The sequence below is a fragment of the Phaeoacremonium minimum genome, assembly GCF_000392275.1.
Source record: "Phaeoacremonium minimum UCRPA7 unplaced genomic scaffold PA7_03_scaffold_610, whole genome shotgun sequence".
Lineage (NCBI taxonomy): Eukaryota > Fungi > Ascomycota > Sordariomycetes > Togniniales > Togniniaceae > Phaeoacremonium > Phaeoacremonium minimum.
The window spans coordinates 230,545-249,074 of NW_006921512.1; the positions used below are offsets into that span (position 1 = coordinate 230,545).

The 18,530-nt window shown below is 51.1% G+C and overlaps 6 protein-coding genes across 6 annotated transcripts; 4 read left to right on the plus strand and 2 right to left on the minus strand.

Annotated features, from left to right (window-relative positions):
• Positions 1 to 1,932: 1,932 nt before the first annotated feature.
• On the plus strand, positions 1,933 to 2,919 carry UCRPA7_8793 (hypothetical protein; the record flags this gene model as incomplete). The annotated part of the gene is made up of 1 exon (XM_007921303.1): positions 1,933 to 2,919. One exon carries the CDS (start codon positions 1,933 to 1,935, stop codon positions 2,917 to 2,919), a length of 987 nt encoding a protein of 328 aa, XP_007919494.1.
• Positions 2,920 to 3,256: 337 nt separating this feature from the next.
• Positions 3,257 to 4,146, minus strand: UCRPA7_8794 (putative superoxide dismutase protein; the record flags this gene model as incomplete). The annotated part of the gene is made up of 3 exons (XM_007921304.1): positions 3,257 to 3,559; positions 3,635 to 3,900; positions 4,017 to 4,146. 3 exons carry the CDS (start codon positions 4,144 to 4,146, stop codon positions 3,257 to 3,259), a joined length of 699 nt encoding a protein of 232 aa, XP_007919495.1.
• A 569-nt stretch (positions 4,147 to 4,715) lies between these two features.
• On the plus strand, positions 4,716 to 5,414 carry UCRPA7_8795 (putative dna replication complex gins protein psf3 protein; the record flags this gene model as incomplete). Its single annotated transcript, XM_007921305.1, has 2 exons — positions 4,716 to 4,757; positions 4,878 to 5,414. 2 exons carry the CDS (start codon positions 4,716 to 4,718, stop codon positions 5,412 to 5,414), a joined length of 579 nt encoding a protein of 192 aa, XP_007919496.1.
• Positions 5,415 to 7,946: 2,532 nt separating this feature from the next.
• On the plus strand, positions 7,947 to 8,649 carry UCRPA7_8796 (hypothetical protein; the record flags this gene model as incomplete). Its single annotated transcript, XM_007921306.1, has 3 exons — positions 7,947 to 8,097; positions 8,152 to 8,385; positions 8,438 to 8,649. 3 exons carry the CDS (start codon positions 7,947 to 7,949, stop codon positions 8,647 to 8,649), a joined length of 597 nt encoding a protein of 198 aa, XP_007919497.1.
• Positions 8,650 to 12,044: 3,395 nt separating this feature from the next.
• On the plus strand, positions 12,045 to 12,613 carry UCRPA7_8797 (hypothetical protein; the record flags this gene model as incomplete). Its single annotated transcript, XM_007921307.1, has 2 exons — positions 12,045 to 12,158; positions 12,245 to 12,613. The coding sequence occupies 2 exons, from the start codon at positions 12,045 to 12,047 to the stop codon at positions 12,611 to 12,613; spliced, it is 483 nt and encodes a 160-aa protein (XP_007919498.1).
• Positions 12,614 to 14,460: 1,847 nt separating this feature from the next.
• UCRPA7_8798 (hypothetical protein) lies at positions 14,461 to 14,959 on the minus strand (the record flags this gene model as incomplete). Its single annotated transcript, XM_007921308.1, has 2 exons — positions 14,461 to 14,645; positions 14,698 to 14,959. The coding sequence occupies 2 exons, from the start codon at positions 14,957 to 14,959 to the stop codon at positions 14,461 to 14,463; spliced, it is 447 nt and encodes a 148-aa protein (XP_007919499.1).
• Between the last annotated feature and the right edge of the window lie 3,571 nt (positions 14,960 to 18,530).

Genomic DNA, 18,530 nt, shown 5'->3' on the forward strand with positions numbered 1-18,530 from the left:
ATCAATACTACCAAAGAAGAAAGGCTTGGCATTCGCTCCCGCATTCAGGAAGTTAGTCAGGAAAGATATCACCGTACACCTGAGTCGGTGAACTGGCAAGGTGTAGTCGACAGGATTGTCTCACGGTTTGCTGGTCGACTGTGGCATTTCATCGATACGGACGTCTCTGCGGAAACCTTGTTCTCGGACATCGGCATTCTGGTGAATCTGTTCATGGACTTTCGTGATGCCCAACCCACCAGCACCTCTGCTCTGAATCGTTGCGTCCAGCACTATCTCGACCCAGCTGTGCTTCGTCCAGGTAGGTTCACACCTGAGGATATTGCAATTCACGCGGCGATTGAGACTGTGTCCGAGAGGATATGCACGACTCTATTCGACGTCCACCATATACTCTCCAAAAGCGAGCTATCTGAACAATCTACGTCACGTCAAGATGTCGTCGGTGAGGTTCAAGGCATAATACGCGCATTGGTGAAGAAGCTGGACTGGCCAACTTGGAAGGAGTGCGGCCGCTGCCAAAATGCCGACGAAATTTGTTTCGTTCCAATGTTTCCCTTCGGCAACAACGAGGACCACTTCCACCCACGCTGCAGGAATTCATCACTACTCAGCGCGAGTGACCTTATGGAATATTTCCACGATTTCGTGCCCTGGTCCTGACTTTGGATTCGGTGGAGAAGGCTGGGTCTGGTGTCTGGCATTGAGGAATTTCATCAGCGATTATCTTTCCAAGGGGACCGTCCACCGATTGGCTGTGTAAATTTTATTCACCAAAGCACTTGTGATTAGTGAACATATTCAAAATAGTATAAATCGAGACGTACCCCTCTCAGGGGCAAGATGATTGTCTACCAGCGAATGCTAGACGAATCACCTCGAGAAACACCAGTTTTCTTAGACACTTAACAAGCTTAGTAGAGTTCTAGATAGCAGGACCGCAGGAAAGCCGAGGCTCCAGAGACACTACAATTCTCTCAACTTTTGGACGCGCGCGTCGCTTCAACTCGAAGAGCGTTCGTTACACAAAGGTCATCGTGCATTGCCAATTTGGAATGGTTGTAGCCGAGGGATCGCAATCCCTGAAGACACCAGGCAGAATTGGTCTTCGATTGTCAAGCGCATATCCTGGACTGGACGGACAAGACGGGGCCAACGCGCGCTTAGTAGTGGCTGTGCCACACCTTGCTCCCACGCTACTTAAGGTTTTGAATGGCTAATACACCTCCTGCATAGCTGTGCCGCAATGGCGATACACGAGCCAGGCGCCCGATCCCACGGGAGCGGATGACAAGGAAGGGGGCAGAGGATGGAGTGCCCTGTACTGTATGTCTCCCCGGACAACTCTGAAAGTCCGGGCAGCCAGGCAATGTTTGATTTTCAATCATCCTCTCAACATCCTTCGTTAATGTCTGAATGAACACCGTGATTCATCTTGCTCTTGCCGGTCCGAGAGCTTGCCGACCTTGATCCTATGATCGGTCGCAGACTTCAAGTAGCACAATTATCATGGACTCTTCAACCGAGGGTTATTATCAAACCGTCAGGAACTCTCAGCCAGGATTGGAGCCTGTCATACACCACGCCCAGCCTGACAAGCAAGTTTACACGCCAACAACTGATCCGCGCTCTTTTAAAGAGTCGGTCTCACCACACTCGGCACCTTCTCAAGACACATCAAACCCGCAGTATGGCGCCTATCAGCCTGGTGGATTCGATGATGGGAAAATTGTAGCCCAGGGACCTGCCGCGAGGAGAAGACAGCAGTGGTGGACGATTGGTGCCGCCATCTTAATCGCCATCATCGCAGGTATAATAGGTAGCATTGTCGGCTGGAAGGTCACCGAAAACAAAAACAATTCCTCATCAGCTGCGAATAATGGGACTAGCGACGCAGGCAGCAACGCAGACTCGATAGCGGGCGCGAGCCGCATGATCCAGCCCAACTCCGCGCTCGCGGTAACAGGTTGGCGATTCGGCACGGACTTTGCCATTCGCCTCTTCTACCAGGGACCCGATGATCTCATACGCTACTCGGCGTACGACACGGTGTTTGCCAACTGGAGCGCTCCCCGTGTGCTCAGCGTCAAAGCTTCAAGCAACACCTCTCTCTCAACATCCATCATTTGGTGGGAGCCAGATGTCGTTGATCTCAATCCCTACCCCCAGATGCAGCTCTTCTTCCGCGGCACCTCTGGCAAGATCGAAGGGCAAAACTGGCGTGACGGCGGACCGGCAACTGGGTTCAGCGACAGTATCGTCAATGCAAGCTTTACCCCAGCTGCTGACTCGAGGCTCGCAACATATTGGCCCTCAACCCTCTACCAAGACGACGACGGGTCGGTGCAGGAGATATTCTTCAACCTCACCAATGGTGGATATCAGACGGCAACCTCACTCTCTGTATCGGGAACCGCGGCTGGCCCATTGATCGCTTTACCCCTCACGCCTTCGCACAACGGCAGGGAGCTTCGTGTTCTCTATCGCCGCACGGATGGCAAGATGTACGAGTTCAATCGCAACTCTGGCGGGACTACGGCATCCAGCAGCGGCGCGATGCCCTTCTCCGTGCCTGATGAGGCTGGCGTCGGGGCGTTCGCCACCGCAAACAGCGATGACACTCTCACGACGTATCTGCTATGGCAGGACACTTCAAACAACGGGACCGTGCAGATCGTGTGGCAGGATGGCAGCTCAGATGGGTGGAAGGGCCCGGTGACGGATTCTGTATTCGATGGCGCCGACAATCCGACACAATTGGCCTGTGTGACGGCGGGTAGCTCAGGCGGAGCCGCAGTTGTGCCGCTGCAGGCGAAGGATGACATGAACAGGTGTTACTTTCAGGTAGGAGGGGCGTTGAAGGAGGTGTGGTACAACGGCAGTAAATGGGTTGATATGGGTTTTGTAAAGATGCCGTGATAGAGTAGCGGCTGAGATTAACGATTCTTTGTACGAATATGCGCGATATCCTCTAATGATACCTACTTAACGATGCGTCGCTTCCATCTAATATATGGCTCTTAGATGCCTTGTAAGGTTATCCTGATAGTCCCAGGTAACACTGTGTAAACTCATTTTAGCTGCTTAGCCGTTCAACAAAAGTCATGATCAACAGAATCAGATGTATTTAATCGATTGTTGTAATCTTTCTCAGTGGCTTCAATTCTCTTCCGACGAATAGCGTACAAGCAGCTCAGGGCAAAAACTATCAGATCCTCCCAACTATCCTCTCCTCTCCTCTCCACACATGTTCAACTTATGCTTTGCTGAAGCGCTCAGCGACGGTCTTCCAGTTGATGACATTCCAGATGGCATCAAAGTACTCTGCCTTGCGGTTCTGGTACTGCAGGTAGTAGGCGTGCTCCCAGGCGTCAATGCCGAGCAGCGGGACGAGCGATCCAGTGACGGGATCCTGGTTGGCGCGCGTCACCAGGCCCAGCGTGCCGCTCTCCTTGTCCTTGACCAGCCATGCCCAGCCGCTGCCCTGAATCCCAGCCAGAGCCGCATTTGTCTGCTTCCTGAGCGTGTCAAAGGAACCGAAATCAGTGTCGATGGCGTTCTGTTCGAGAGAAGTTAGCCACACCTCTGGTGTTTATTGGGCGCTGCTTGCACGGCCGTCTCGACTGCTACGCACCTTGAGCTCGCCGTCAGGTTCGCCGCCACCGTTCTGGCTGGCGGGAGCGAGGTTCTCCCAGAAGAGACTGTGGTTGACGTGACCGCCTCCGTGGAAGTTCAGGAGGGGCGCGACCCCGGCGGCTTTGGTCAGATCGCCCTTGGACTCGGCCTCTGCAATGCTGTCGAGGGCGCTGTTGAGGCCGTTGACGTAGGTCTGGTGGTGCTTGCTGTGGTGAAGCTCCATGATCTTGCCGGAGATGTACGGTTCGAGTGCGCCATAGTCGTCTAAGGATAGCATGTGGTTAGCCAACTCGCACATTTGCACTACGGGTGTACGGAGCCGATCCTCTGGCTCTCTATAACTATACGGAACCATGATCCGGACGAGGGAGGAAACATACACGGAAGATCCGGCAGAGTAGCCTTTCCGCGGACAAACTGGGTGCTTGCGGCCACAGCAGCCGGCTTCAGAGCACGAGCGCGGAGGGCACTCCGCAGAGCGGGAGAAGTTCGTAGGAGAGTCGACGACATTTTGGACGAGGCGTGTACTGCTCTCAGCTTGACGATTAGTTTGAGGCCAATTGATTGGAATAGGAGAGAAGTTGAAGAATTGATTAGCGGGCTGTCTCACCTTGCTCGGGTATTTGAGGTCGATCGGGCGGTCGGAAGAGCGGGATTTCAATGGAACTGAAGATGCGGGTTGATGTCAATCGAATGAATCAATTCGGATTGCCGAGAAGCGATCGAGCTTCCCCGAAGCTTCTATCACTCTGTCGTCATAAAGCCGAGCCCCACATCAGCTTGCTTACAACTCTAACACCATTGACTGCACTAACAATTTTGGTTATCAGCCACTGTTTTGACTACTTAATTCAGTGGCTCGTGCCTGTTTCAAGCCACACATACACCTACGCATCCCCTCCTTCGGCTTTTCCATCACGCGTCGAGCTCGGCGGAACATTCAAAAGCAACGACACAAAGAGTCAGACTCCCCTCCGCCGATCTCGACTATTTGATGGCACTGTGATTGATACAATCAAACTCGAACTTCAAACGAGTATTGGCTGGGCCAGGGTGCTGCACCGCGCCTCCGTTTCACCATGTCTTACTACGATATAGACGCGATCTTGACCGACGCAGAGGTAATTGACCCCGCGATACAACCATTACACATTGTTTGCAGCCGTCCCTTCCCAACGACTTTCCCGTAATAGAATGGCAAAGAGAGAGAGAGTTAGCTAACGCAAGCTGCTTATATTCAGAAAGTTCCATGCGAGTTCCAGCTTGAAGTGCCCGATTTGGGCTATCTCGACAACAGCCCCTCCCACGCCCTCAAGTCTGGCACCAAGCTGTCCCTCCCACTATGGCTCGCCGAGATGCTTGCCCTTGCTAACACCTCGGGCGACGACGAGGAGGCCAAATCTTTTGTCAACCTCAACCTGCCCCCTGCCCTCTCCAACGAGGTTGTCCAGGCCCTAAGGGCTGATCCCCGCGCCGTCCCCCTCCGCGACCAGAGCGCGCACTTCTATGGCTTTGCGACACGCATGCTCGACCTATTTGAGGAGAGAGATCTCGCCAAGGAGCTGAGAAAGACGTTTGTGACGCGGGCTTCTGATGTTGCGCTGCATGCGCGCAAGGCTGGCGGGGCAGGAGCAAAAGAAGACGGTAGCAACCTAGGCGTTAGTGGAGGCGAGGAGTTCCTCAGGGGCTTGGATGAGTGGGAGAGAAGACTGTTCAGGAAGGCCCACGATGGGTCAAAGTCGGGCAAGGAATGGATGGACAGCGTCAAGAAACATTGAACGCCGCCAGCCGCATACCCTCACAATGACTGCATCCGCTTCATGCTCCCAGTTCCCGATCACGCCTCCATGAAAGGACAGCGTCTACATTTGCCTTTTTTTGGCATCAGTCACGGGAATCAGGAATAACAGACGCCAGGAATGGGGCGCTTTTATGTTCTCAAGTGGCCAAGAACTTGCAAGCCTAGTTGTGTCGATCGTCAGGGGGCGCCAGCTGCTCACCTTGGCGTCTGTACAAAGAAAGGTCAGTCCAAGCTATCTCGTCTTCACCAGCGGCAAGGAAGCAGTGGTAGATGGGATTCGTCTTGCCAGTCTGAAAGCTCAAAGCTCTCCGAGATCATGCTATGACTTTAGTCAACTTGCAGTGGCTTTCGTCTCCATACCCCATGCCAATTGTCGTGGAGAAGGCCCGACTGTTACTTTTCTAGCGGCTACAGTCAAAATCAATAGCCTAAGCCGGATGCGCTGAGAAAGCACAGTCCTTTGTGTGACCTGCTCCTTTTTGAGCAGTGTCTCATTCAGACAATGACTGGGCAATTTCACGTCAACAGTGGCCCGGCTGTGGTAGTCTGCTAGTCCCAGGATTCTTGGCAATCAAACTTGCAGACAGCCTTGCACTGGAAATGAACCACGGCGCTCCTTGGGATGGACGATTGGACCGGGACTTAGGAGTCGGTCAGATTCCTGCCCAAGATCACGCCCACCACTGGACAAGGGGCCAGGATCAAAGGCTTGTTGTAGGCAAGGAAGACATGGGAATGGCGGCGGGTAATGAGAAGTGGTGAAGTTGTGGATGGAATTTGCCGATGCGACATGCCCACAGACCTGCCTCACTACCTGGACAACTAACTAACTGACGGTTACATACCCGCATTCCAACTCGGGAGCCACTCCTTTTGTCATAGCACAATACTTTGTGCTGCCCCGTGTTCTCTAACCATTACCTACAATACTGCAATCCCGGGTTTTGCTCCTTATCATCAATGATCAATGGCTCTGCCGTCATGATCTACAGCAGTGGATACAGCTTAATCTCTGGGGAGGTGAGGCTCATAAGGACTCCTGCAGGGAGTGACAGATAGACTATACGTTACGGTGCTGGGAATAATAAGGAAAAGGTTGTGTCAAGTAATAAGCTTGAATCCGAATGCCTCACCTGTCACAATCTACCAATTTCGCGCCCGCCGATCCATTTGGGGGCATCTTACCCCTGTAATACTGTAATTTGCACGATAGCTTTTGACCCTGGCTTCTTACCAGGACTCCTGGAGTCCTGGACAGTAAGCAAGAATGTCTACATCATCGTGTGCCTGCATTTCGCAATGGCTACCCAGCAATGCCTACTTGTGCCAACGAGGTAAGGCGTGCAAGAACTAGCCGTCGCAGCATAAGTCAGTTAGGTAACCCAAATGAGGCCGGTGTCATACTTCCGCTTCACGCGCGCTCTGCTTGTGTACATACATGACATTGCCAGAGGGAGAGAAAGGGCCAGAATTGGTTCTTTTCTGGAGAATGCCGCCACTGGCGGTCCAAATGCCGGACGCCCACGCCGTTTCATGCAGGGGCAATGCGGAGAAGTCTGAAAAGCCACACCCGTCAGCATGGGTCCTGGCTTCTCTAGTGTAGACTCTAGGGGAAGTTGGGAACAACACACTACTCGTAAAGAGGGCGTTGAGGATGTGGAGGAGGAGTGCTGGGCCTATCATTACTCAAGGATGCCGCATAACAAAAAGCCCGAGACACGGTCGCCCTTGGCAGCACCCTTTTTTTCTTCAAACCTGAGGACCCTCATTAGGACAAAAGGCTAAGGGCTCACCAAAACACACCCCTGTCACTTGTCCATTGCGATCATCGCCGCCCTGCACGAGGGAGATCTACGATCCCGTTTGCCTATCCGGGGGACGCCCAGGCCCTGCGACGGGGGCGTGTGGAGGAGGATTGGCGTTCTTCATTACCGCATCCATCGCTGTCTGACAGACATGCTTTGTACCTGCTGTTTGGAAGTCGTTGATCGGAATCTTATCCTCCAAGGCACACCATCCCGGCATGTCTGAATATCGCTCCACGCGAAACTTCACCGCATCTCCTCCCCGGCCGTTGAGCCTACGAGCTCTGCGAGCCCACCAGAGAGGCCTGCCTCTCCCTGGCTGATCTGTATTTTGGTGAAGAAATAGACCCACGCCCGCAATCATCCCACGGCCTGGCCAGAAAGGGGTACTGATGTCATCTTCATCTTGCCATGCCATGCCATGCCAGACCAAGCCATGCCATGAGAGGTCGTGAACATCACATCAAGCAACACCGGGATCCGCTTCCCTGGGAATGGCTCGTATATATCATGGCCTCCCTTCCTTCCTGTCAGCCGGTTTGTCTTTCCTCACCTCTCATCGCATCAACAGCATCTCACAGTCGCTCTTTATAGTCCAACTTAGTCATTCCTTAATTCCCTGCTCTTTCGGCTTCACTCCTCGAGATTACTCTTACGTCAAATAATCTTCTCTACAAGATCAACAACCTACCAACACAGTCAAAATGAAGTTCACCGGTGTCATTGCTGCTGCCCTCACCCTGGGCTCTGCCTTCGCGGCCCCCGTCGTCCAGAAGAAGGACAGCCCTCTCGAGACCATCACCAGCCTCATCGCCGGCCTCAAGACCGACGTTGCTTCCGAGCTGGCTTCCATCCGTAAGGATTTCCCTGGAGCTTCGTCCCATGAACAAAGCTAACCTGATAACCCAGCCATTGTCGGTGATGTCGAGGCTGCTGCCATCCCCGTTGTTCAGGCTGCTCTTGCCGGTGTCCTGAGCAAGGTTCAGGGTGTCGCTGCCGATGTCACTCCCCTCGTCTTCGGCCTTGCTGTCCCCACTGTCGAGGCTGAGGCCCAGAGCGTCCTGGCTGTTGTCGGTGACCTCAAGGAGACCGTCACCGGTATCCAGACCACCGTCAAGGGATTCGTTGGTGTGGCTACTTCCGGTATGTGATGATGAGTCTTGATCATGAGAAACATACTAACCGCTATATACAGATGTCGTCAGCACCCTGAAGCCTGAGATCCAGTCCGTCTTGACTGCCGTCGGCACCATCGCCAGCCCCGTCACCTCTCTTGCCTTCAGCGTCATCAACACCCTGCCCGCCGGCAGCCTGGTCACCTCTGAGCTGACCACCCTCGTCGGTGACCTCCAGGGCGTCGTCAACGGCCTCTTGGCCCCCGTTGACAGCATCCTGTCCATCCTGTAAATGCCTCGTGGGCTTGACCCCGGTATTTCGGTGACGACATCTTTGGATTCCTGAACATAGCGTTGGTGGTGTAAGGATGGGGGAAGTCTATCTTCTGTGAAGCATGAGAGAGTTAGAGGCTTGTAGTGTTTTGATTCTTGAGAGCAACGTAATGTATAACGAAAAGAGGTGTTCCGTCGAACGCGACCCGTGTATTTTAAGATGCCACAGCGACTGCGCGATGATGCATGCCGGTTCTACTTGCGGTGTTGGGGAGTACCGAATTTCAGCCAAGTGATTGTCTAGAAGTATCAAGCGAATTGCATCTGGCCTCTTATCTTTTGAAAACGTTCAATGGATGTGACTGCTTTCGTGAAATTTACGTTCGTATTTCCCGAAGTACAATTCTCGGCCCTTCTGTCAAGCTTGCGGTCAATAGAAATGTTCATTACAGTACGTATTCAAATTTTTTCTCATGAACAAGGACAATGGTTTCATAATGCCAAGTTGACGAGCCTTTTCGTTCATGTCTGTCATCAGTAAGAACTACTTTGCATGCAGGACTAACTGGAAGTGTTCCCCATGTAAGACGGACCCCCATTGGAACCATCCATCTTTCGGAAGCCCTAATTCGTTCTCGGTTTCTTGACCCCACCCCTCGCACAACTATAGGTTGCGTAATAGTTGCCCAACTTCCTTGAGCTTTACTTTTTTAACCAGCTGCTCAGCATCAGATACTCGACTCGCTACCTGTTCAAGCTGAACAACAGCTTATGAACGATGTAGCCGCTTAACGGAGCAGCTACTCGCAGAGTGCCCTGTGTTTCTCTATCAGGCGAAAGTATTGGCTGCCGCAACCGAAACTAGCTTCTTAACTTCACGTCCAGCTCAAAAAGTAGGGTTGCATATTCACACCCTGTCGACAGCTACCCAAACAATAGGGATGGCAACTTCTACCACTGTCAGTCACAGTGAAGCGGACAAGTACGGTCATCCCATCTACAATCACGTCCCTTTAAACTCTGAGCGGAAAGAAATACGTCTGCTCGAAGTCTTCCCTGGTCATAAAGAATCCGAGATCGATACGAGACTAAGCAGTGTTTCTCTTAACGAAAGCCTTGATTTCAGCGTTCTGTCATATGCTTGGGACTCTCAGGGCGATCCGAAACCCATATTTATCCAAGGTCATCAGTTCCCAATATCTAATCACCTCTACCAGTGCCTCTTGAATCTACGACTCGAGTCAGAGCATCTTATCATATGGATCGACGCAATCTGTATCAATCAAACCTCACTCGACGAGAGGAATACTCAGGTTCCGCTTATGAGAGATATCTATCAGTCAGCTAAGCAAGCGTATGTGTGGCTTGGTGAATCGACTCCGGGCCTCGAGCTCGCCTTTGCTTCTATGCGAGAGCTTCTTCTCCGTGAACCCCAATTCAAGTTGGAATCATTCGAGCAGCTTATGGAGGGCTCGGAGACAAACTCACCAGAAACATTTGTCAACGGGATTACCGAGCTATTAAATCTGGGCTGGTTCCGTCGCACATGGATCATCCAAGAAGTTGCCCTTCCACGACGAGATCCAATCTTCATATGCGGAGCTCACAGAATGCAATGGACGGAATTCGTTCGCTGGAAGAGAACAACATCAGACTACAATGACAATATCATCGATCACACTCAGCTTGCTACTGGCCAACCGGCCTGGCGGCAACTACACGCCATGATAGACTTCCGCCCCTTCGGTGCCCTCATGTCCATGCGGGATATTGTTCAGAACTCAAAACGTGCCGAAGATGGGATGGAGCTCTCATCACTGCTCTTCTTCAGTCAGGAATCTCTTGCGACAAATCAGAGAGACAAGATCTATGGAGTTATGGGTCTGGCAAACGAGGAGGCGAGGGCGAGTATCACAGTCGACTACAGCAAAAGCGTTGAAGATCTTTATGAAGAGGCTACGAGATATCTCATATTTAGAGAAGGGAAACTCAATCATATCGCACTGCCAACTCGAAACCTCATCTTACAACAATGTCGCAACAGTTCCTATACGGTTAACGACGAAAGTGGAGTACCATCGTGGATCCGCAACTTCACATTCAAAACTCCACCGAAGAACAGCGAGGCTCCTCTCATCCCAGACTGGTGTGGACGGAGCAGAGTCTACGATGCGGCTTTACGATCAGGCACGATGGAGATTGGCGAACGCCATTCACGAGAGCTTCGCATCGTGGGTATGAAGTTGGACATCGTGGAGGAGTGCGCGATCGCCTGGTTCCAAATGCCGGAGAGAATCCAGATATTCAAGAACTGGAAAGGCATATTGCCTGTGTACTTCCGCGCTGGTCGGGCCGACCTTGCCTTACCACATAACACCGATAATAGATCTACAGAAACAGAGAAGCGTACGGCAACGGATAATCCATGGGATCTCGTATATGGCCCAAAAGGAAAACCACTCAAGACCATCAAAGAAGCAATATGGAGGACTGTGATGGCCGACAAAAAGCTGGATGGATTCACACGGCCGCCCGACTGGTACGGGTCTTTTCTTCAAGGCTACGTAGAAGCATACACCGGCGTTCAGAGCACAAACATCGTAGTCGATGGCGCACCAGCCAACATGGAAGCATCGGAGGCAGTTGAGGAGTTTCACAAGTTCCAGCATAGACTAGGCCAGATCATGGTTGGTCGCTCTGCATTTCGCACTCGAGATGGTTGGATCGGCTTGGGGCCGGACAGCACCACAGAAGGCGACGTCATCGCCATCCTATCTGGTGGAGATGCACCTTTTGTGCTACGAGCATGTCATGGTCACTATCATGTCGTCGGCAACTGTTATGTTGAGGGCGTTATGTATGGGGAAGTAGCGAGGGCAAGCATGGATGGCAACTCAGCCGCCGAAGAAACGCCGTCTATACCGGGAGAAATGTTCACAATACGTTGAAGCGAATGAGGATTAAACGGTGCTCTTTAATCCACGCCATACTTTGCACGTGCCAAGAAGCGTGTTCATCGTCAAATCGCTCGAGATAAAGTGGTCTGCTTTCATAGGCAGCCTCGCAGCTCTTTCTCGCAAACAAACCGGAAATCGGGCAAACAGCTTCGAGAACTATCTCACAAATTCTTACCCTCGCCATCACTCTCAACTTTCTGCCATCAATATTCAGACCATCTGGATCTTCCTGCTATCTTGAGGCAAAAAAATCGGTCCCAACTCTACCTAGAGGCCTGAGTTTTCACCTTACCTCATAACTTCATCTTCTTCCGTCCGCTTGACGAAACACCACAATAGCTCCCTCTACTTTGACGTCTTCATCCGTCTCTTCCACTCCATCACCACTTCTCACTGTCTTACCCTTAACCTCAAACAGACTCACCCACAGCAACCAAGGCTTCCGACAATCGTCACGATGTCAGACAACAGCAATAAGAAGGGCGGCAGCACCAAGCTGGCCAGCCTCACTGCTCGCGAGCTGGAGTTGGCTGGACTCGTTTTCCAGTGCTTTGATGGCGCCTTTCCCAAGGTGAGTTCATCCTCACATCCCCGCCGACCGATTGGCCCCTTTCCCATTTTATAGCACTAGCATTCAGGAACTGACCTCCATCTCAGATCAACTACGAGAAGTTGGCCGATATCGCCGGCTTCAAGAATGCGCAGTCTGCCTCCGCCTGCTGGGGCCCGGTGAAAAAGAAGCTGATGGCTCTTGGCCAGGCTGCTGCGAAGGACGCGAGCAACGGCGATCAGGACGGCGCCGACACCGGCGGCCTGACTCCTTCCAAGGCGAAGGCGTCTCCCCGAAAGCGCAAGACCAAGGCTGAGAACGACGAGAACGGCGATGCTTCTTCTCCCGCTACCAAGAAACCTCGTGCTAAGAAAGCTGCTAAAGCTACTAAGGCACCTGTCGACAATCAGGACAACGACGAGGATGACAATGAGGTGGTCAAGGATGAGGAGCAGGGCCCGGATGGCGCTGTCTAAACAAATAAACAACACCTCGTGTCTCGTCGCACAAACTTGACGAGTGATTACCACTTGGACAGTACAAGGAATGGACTGCTCGCTCGATCGGAACCTTTGCTACTCAGAGAGGGACTCTTCCCAGGACGACGATGAAACTGATGCATTCGCGATATGAAGGTGTGGAAGGCACGCATTAAACTCGATCAAAAGCTTTGCTATGAGGCGGTGGAAACGTAGATATATTTATTTACGAATCTTCGCCGCACGGAGTCTTCAAAGTCTATCTAAGGAGACCCCCTCAATTGATGAATCACCACAAATCTCTCGTGTCGTATCTTCGCGTGTCTATGTGAATGAAATGCTATGTAGCTATGTCAGTAAAAGCGAGCCCAAGCTGCAAGCGGAGCTGCCAGTGATAGTGACAGTGATCACGACGAAGGCGCAGCAGCTGAACGGCATCCCCGCGTTGACGCGGCCCCAATCGTAGGGTGATTGGGCAAGAGGGCGCCGTCTTGCGAGAGCTTGCAAAGGGCTGGAGTGTATTGGCAGATTGGGATCGTGGTGTTAGCAGCTTTGGGTGTGAGCTGACGAATCTCCCCGATCTTACGTCGCATTTACCAGAGAGGGAACCCGATGGCCACAATAAGCTTAACATGGCGTCCATAGCACCTTGGCGCCACGAAGCGGTAATAAGACTTTGGCCGCACCCTCGACTGCGATCTCATGATAATTCACGTCTTTCCTCAGACTCAAATTAATTGATCCATTGCTCGCATAAAGTGCCAGCTTATTGATTGTCTCTCAATCCTGCTGTTACTTTGATATCAACGCAAAAAGAAGATCGTCTTGCCTGCCCAAAAGAATTCATTGATCAACATCGACGCAATTTATATCACAGCTGTGTGACACTCGAACTGCCAGAAGAGATGAAACAAGATCCGATCAGTGACAAAATCCACCCATCCACCTCGCCCTCTCACGCCACCCACCGCCAGACTGTTCCCGTCCAAGACGAGATAGAAGCACCTCCGCCTTACACGCCCAGCACCAGCACATCTGTTCCTCAGCGCACGCCCATCTCGCCCGTCAGCGCGCGTAGCTCTCAATCCAGCGATGCAGGGGAGAACGCACCTCTCCAACGTCGTCGCTCCGCAGGTAGCGATGGCTATGCTCGTAACGATGGCATCGCGATGAACGGCATCCCAGAAAGTGGTGATCAGGGATATGCCCCTCCGGCGCCGATGAGCTCCGAGCTAAACAAGGAACCAGATTGGGACAGCCAGCCTGGATGCTGTTTCAGCTCGACTGGAGGCTGCTGCTTTAGCGATCACGGCGGCTGCCTCTTCAGCAGCTATGGCGGCTGTTGTTTTAGTTCTCATGGAGGATGTTGTGTTAGTGATAACGGTGGCTGCTGTTTCTCTGATAATGGTGGTTGCTGTTTTGGCGATAATGGTGGCGCCTGTTTCTCCGATGGAATCGTAAGTCACCAGTTCCCGCCTCTCGAGCGTTAAATATCGTTGCTGACCTAGCCATTCTGAAGAAGCCAGCGCCCAAGTGAGACATTCGCACGAGATACATACCTCGATTATCAACGAGCCATGATCTCACGATACCACAGATTGCAGTAATATGGTTAGTCAAGGGAGCGAGGCGTATAATGCTAAGGAGTTGGGATGTTTTTCACGCGAGATGTATAATAATGGGCATGATAGACAAGGGTAGATACACGGACTGCGGTCGACTGAATTTGAGCTCATTCAGAGATCATCTTGATCAAATGTTCAGCTATCGTGAGCGACCTGACGCAGCGAAATGTTCAAGTATCGTTACACCGACCCATTCTTCATTTCCCGGATTATCAGATCCTATAACTCGTCCTTGTCACTGCCATCTCCTTCCCGGAGGGTCTTCTTTAATCTCTGGGCTTTGATCTGGAAAGTGATATCCCGCTTATCTGACTCATACTCCGGCTCGCTACGCTCAACTACCCAAGCAACAACACCTTTGTCCTCGGGTTCAGGGTTATAGTTCTCGAGATCAAGAAGATCATCTAGAATAAATTGTTAGCATGGCTCATCCAGTACTGATATATCTCAGCTTACCCTTGCAATTGCTTCCTTCCGCCACCCAAAGAGGGAGTGTCTCGTAGATGGCTCCCGCAGCGAAAAGCATCACCTTATTCTCACCATTCTCTTTGATACCGGCCTTGTCTGTAGCACGCGGCTTTGCGGTACCCTTAATTTTCACACCCTGCTCCTTTGGCTTATCATACACAGCAAATAGCCACTTTGTATCTCCCTCGTTGTCGTCCTGCTGCTCCTCAATCCAATCCTTGACAGTCTCCGGGACGTCCTTGTACTCCATCATGATCACATCTCGGTCGACCCCTGTTGCATCAACGCCTTCCCAGCTGCCAGGAAACGGCCGCCCGCCAAAGAAGAACTTGAGTGCTTCAGCCCAAGGTGCGAGGCCAACGGGAGTCGGCTTTTGTAGATCTCTCAACGCATGCTGTGTAGCGTGAAATGTCCTCGTTGCTTCACAGTCGGCCGCGAACCCGGCCGGAGTTGGAGCAAGTGCGAAAGGATTCTTCCAATTGAAAGTCTCTATGACTCGTTTGACAATGACCTGAGGTTGACCACTTGCGACGGCAAGAAACGCACCGAGGGTGAGTGTCAAGAAGCGCATGATGGCGTCTGAACACCTAAGTGCACGTGAAATTGGGCGCTCTGGGAGGTATTGTCCGCATCTTTAAACATGAATGTACGTTCTTATTACGCAACTCTGTCCTCTTTCACTTCTGTCACGTCGTTAGGCTCTTTTGGTACAATCCTATTTATTTGCAGTGGTCGCTTGTGTGGTCGAGATGAAATATAGATTAGCCTGTGGGTGCACGTCTATTTTAGGCAACGGAACCAAGGAGGCGGAACACCAACTCCCTGGGGGGATCAACCAATTTGACACATCTTCGCATCCTCCCTTCCGTCACAAAGACCCAAAGAGATGAAAATGGACCATCTCATAATTATATCGATTCAATGGCCTCATAGATAGATGATATTTTGTAAGGGGAATGCCAATCTGTACTGAACTACTCTTTCTCTCAATCTTCGAGCTTTGCTAGTAGGACATCAACATAGCTATCCTTTGTAAACACAATGTCTTGTTAATATGAAGGTCTCTTCTTTGTAGTTATACATGATAATAGTCCAGGTAAGTGAAGAAATAGTGAGAATAGGGTGTCAGCAGATGGTACTTTGCGAAGTTTGCGCCGCTTGGCATTTTTGCCCCAGTAGCCAACAAGGACTTCAAAGACGAGTTAAACAGCATATCAGTAAGAAATTGATCACCCATAAGCTTCTGAAAAGTGCAGAAGCTTTAAATGACGTCAGAAGTCAGCTTTGTGAATGAGTCGCCTAGATCTTTCCGATCTATGACCTCAAATCGAGATTTTGTGCAGGATGTAGGGGTCGTCCGAATTGATAAAGGCAATGATACCTCCTACTGAGCAATGATATCACCTGATCTACAGGTGGGCACCGCATAGGACCCTGATCTTCACATTGCATTAGAGTACATCTGATCCAAGCTCGTCGTACGTCAGAGTAGCTACATTCTTATCGAGATCTTATCGAATATAGCACTATGTCCATATTTGTACTTGGTTCACTTAGCCTATGGGCACAGCGAATTGAACGAGTATCGACTCATGATTCTTGAACCACATATATTGGCATCTGTGGTCTTTCTCTGCAAAGGATTTTATGTCTAAGGTGATAGGGAATTTCATCAACACACTCCACCTAAACCGAACATGCTCGGCCTTCGATTTTCGGAGCTGTTGATTCTTCGGAAAATAAAGTGCTTTTTTGGTGTTTGATTTCATAGCCAAGAGAATCTCAGTTTTGTGGATTTTGTGAAAATAGGTGCTAGCATCTGGGAAACTGGTGGCGCACCGTGAGCAGTGACCAGGTTTAGTTAGACAAGGGTGAGGCACCTTACTAGACAGAGAAGGTGTGACCATTTCCAAGAGCCAATAGCAATTTTGTATCATTTCAATGGTATGTTATGCGTGGTAGTGTAAGTGATAGTGGCCACGTACATCGGAGTTCGGATCATTCCAAGCTGGTGTGCCATCGGGCTGTCGATACCGATTGTACAAGGACCATTCCCATCTGGATGTCCCAGAACTTATGGCCCAGCAACATATTAAGATATTCACTCTAGGTCTTCGGAGTAAAAATGCACGCAATTTGATTGGCTTTGTCTGTTCCGATTCTGCGGCCGGGGAATAAGCTGTGGCTCCTTGGACGCTATCTGGCGGAGTTGATCTACAACCGGAGAAACTTTCAAGACGAAACCTTTCTTGATGAGTATTCGTCCATCCACTGAAGGCACACTATGAGAAGATATGATGAGGATTAGTTTGGCTTGGCTGATACTTTGAGCCTCTACTCATATCGAGTAGCTCAGAGCCAAACTATCGGAACCTTCCGAGCCGTGACAATGTATATGGCCTGCAAAGGGGCAAAGCTTCAAGTTCAGTCTTTTCCAAAACTTCAAAGTAGCGAGATTGCGGATCAGAGAAACACATTTACCAAAATACCTGTGAAAAGGAAAAGCTTTGCTTTGGATGTCAGTCGACAATCCTCGACATTGTTGAATTCCGAGTATGCCGATAGCCGACAAACAAGCCCGGTCTGTCTGCAAGAGTACGGCGCAGGAGAGTCGAGCAGAGACCAACAATCGACAATCTGGAGTGTATCTCTGAACTGTCATTAGCAGGACGCCGCACAACTTACAAAGGCTATGACAATGCGCGCGTCAGAGCGAGGTAGAATGGCCAATGATACAAGACTTGTTCAAATTGTGCTCGCTTGTGTGGAGTGCGAGGACGCCACACCTGTTGTCCTTTCTTGTTCTGGAAGCTTGAGGGACTACGTACTATGCAGCAATAACGACCCGTGCCGTTAGATTACCCTTGTCCACGGACTGGAAGCATTCTGCTGGATACTTTGTCACTGGGTTGCCCTACTGCGTAAGGTCAGCCTTGGCGAGACGGGGTATGCCCCTCTTTTGATAACGGCCAGTCCCGTCTTGAGCCAGTAGAAATGTCGAGTATCATGCTCGGCAGGGGGATGTTCAGATACTGTAGATACTGTACACGTGTAGATACTGTGCTCTCTTCAACGAGTTTCAGAGATCGAAAGCAGTCCGGTGCCACTCCTGTCGCCGCCTATTGCCAATGTTTGCCAATGTTGCTTGGGATGCTTGAGAGCGCCACAAGGTGGGATTTCCCCAGGCTGGGCACCGGACGAAACGGGACAAGGATTGCTGGGCGCTTGGTCATCATTCAAGTACGATCTTCCTCTTTTGGGCCAGATTGTTGCGGAAACTCTAGACCCAAAGAACGAGGAAGGGGGTGCGTGAACTATATGAATCCATGGTGCACAGTGCAGAGTCCCTCTAGTCCCATTAGCCACTGCTGCTGATACGCAGTAAACAGCCTGTAACAATGATATAGTACCCTTGGCTAGCACGGCCTTTGCTTATGTCTATTCATTTCACTCCCACTTTTCCTGCCACCAGATAAAGCAGGTCCTTGATTGCTATTACTACTATTCGTGTATCGGCACTTTGACACCCCAACGTCTCCTTGTTGAGCAAAATGCCCCGTACGCAATTATTGCCATTGAATACCCGGTTGGCCCACCATCGACGCCGATAGCCGTATATGAAGCCGAGCTGACGTGGATGGCAGCATAAACTCTTGGCGAACATGTGCCAGATGCAGCGCTTTGAATGCTGTGTTGCAGTGGTCAGAAATCTCGATAACGAAGTCGCCTCGTACTGTGTGATTGCAACACAGTGCACCGTGAAACACTCGTACGCCATGAGGGGGCAACTGGGCGCATAGCCTGTCGGATGAGTACACTTT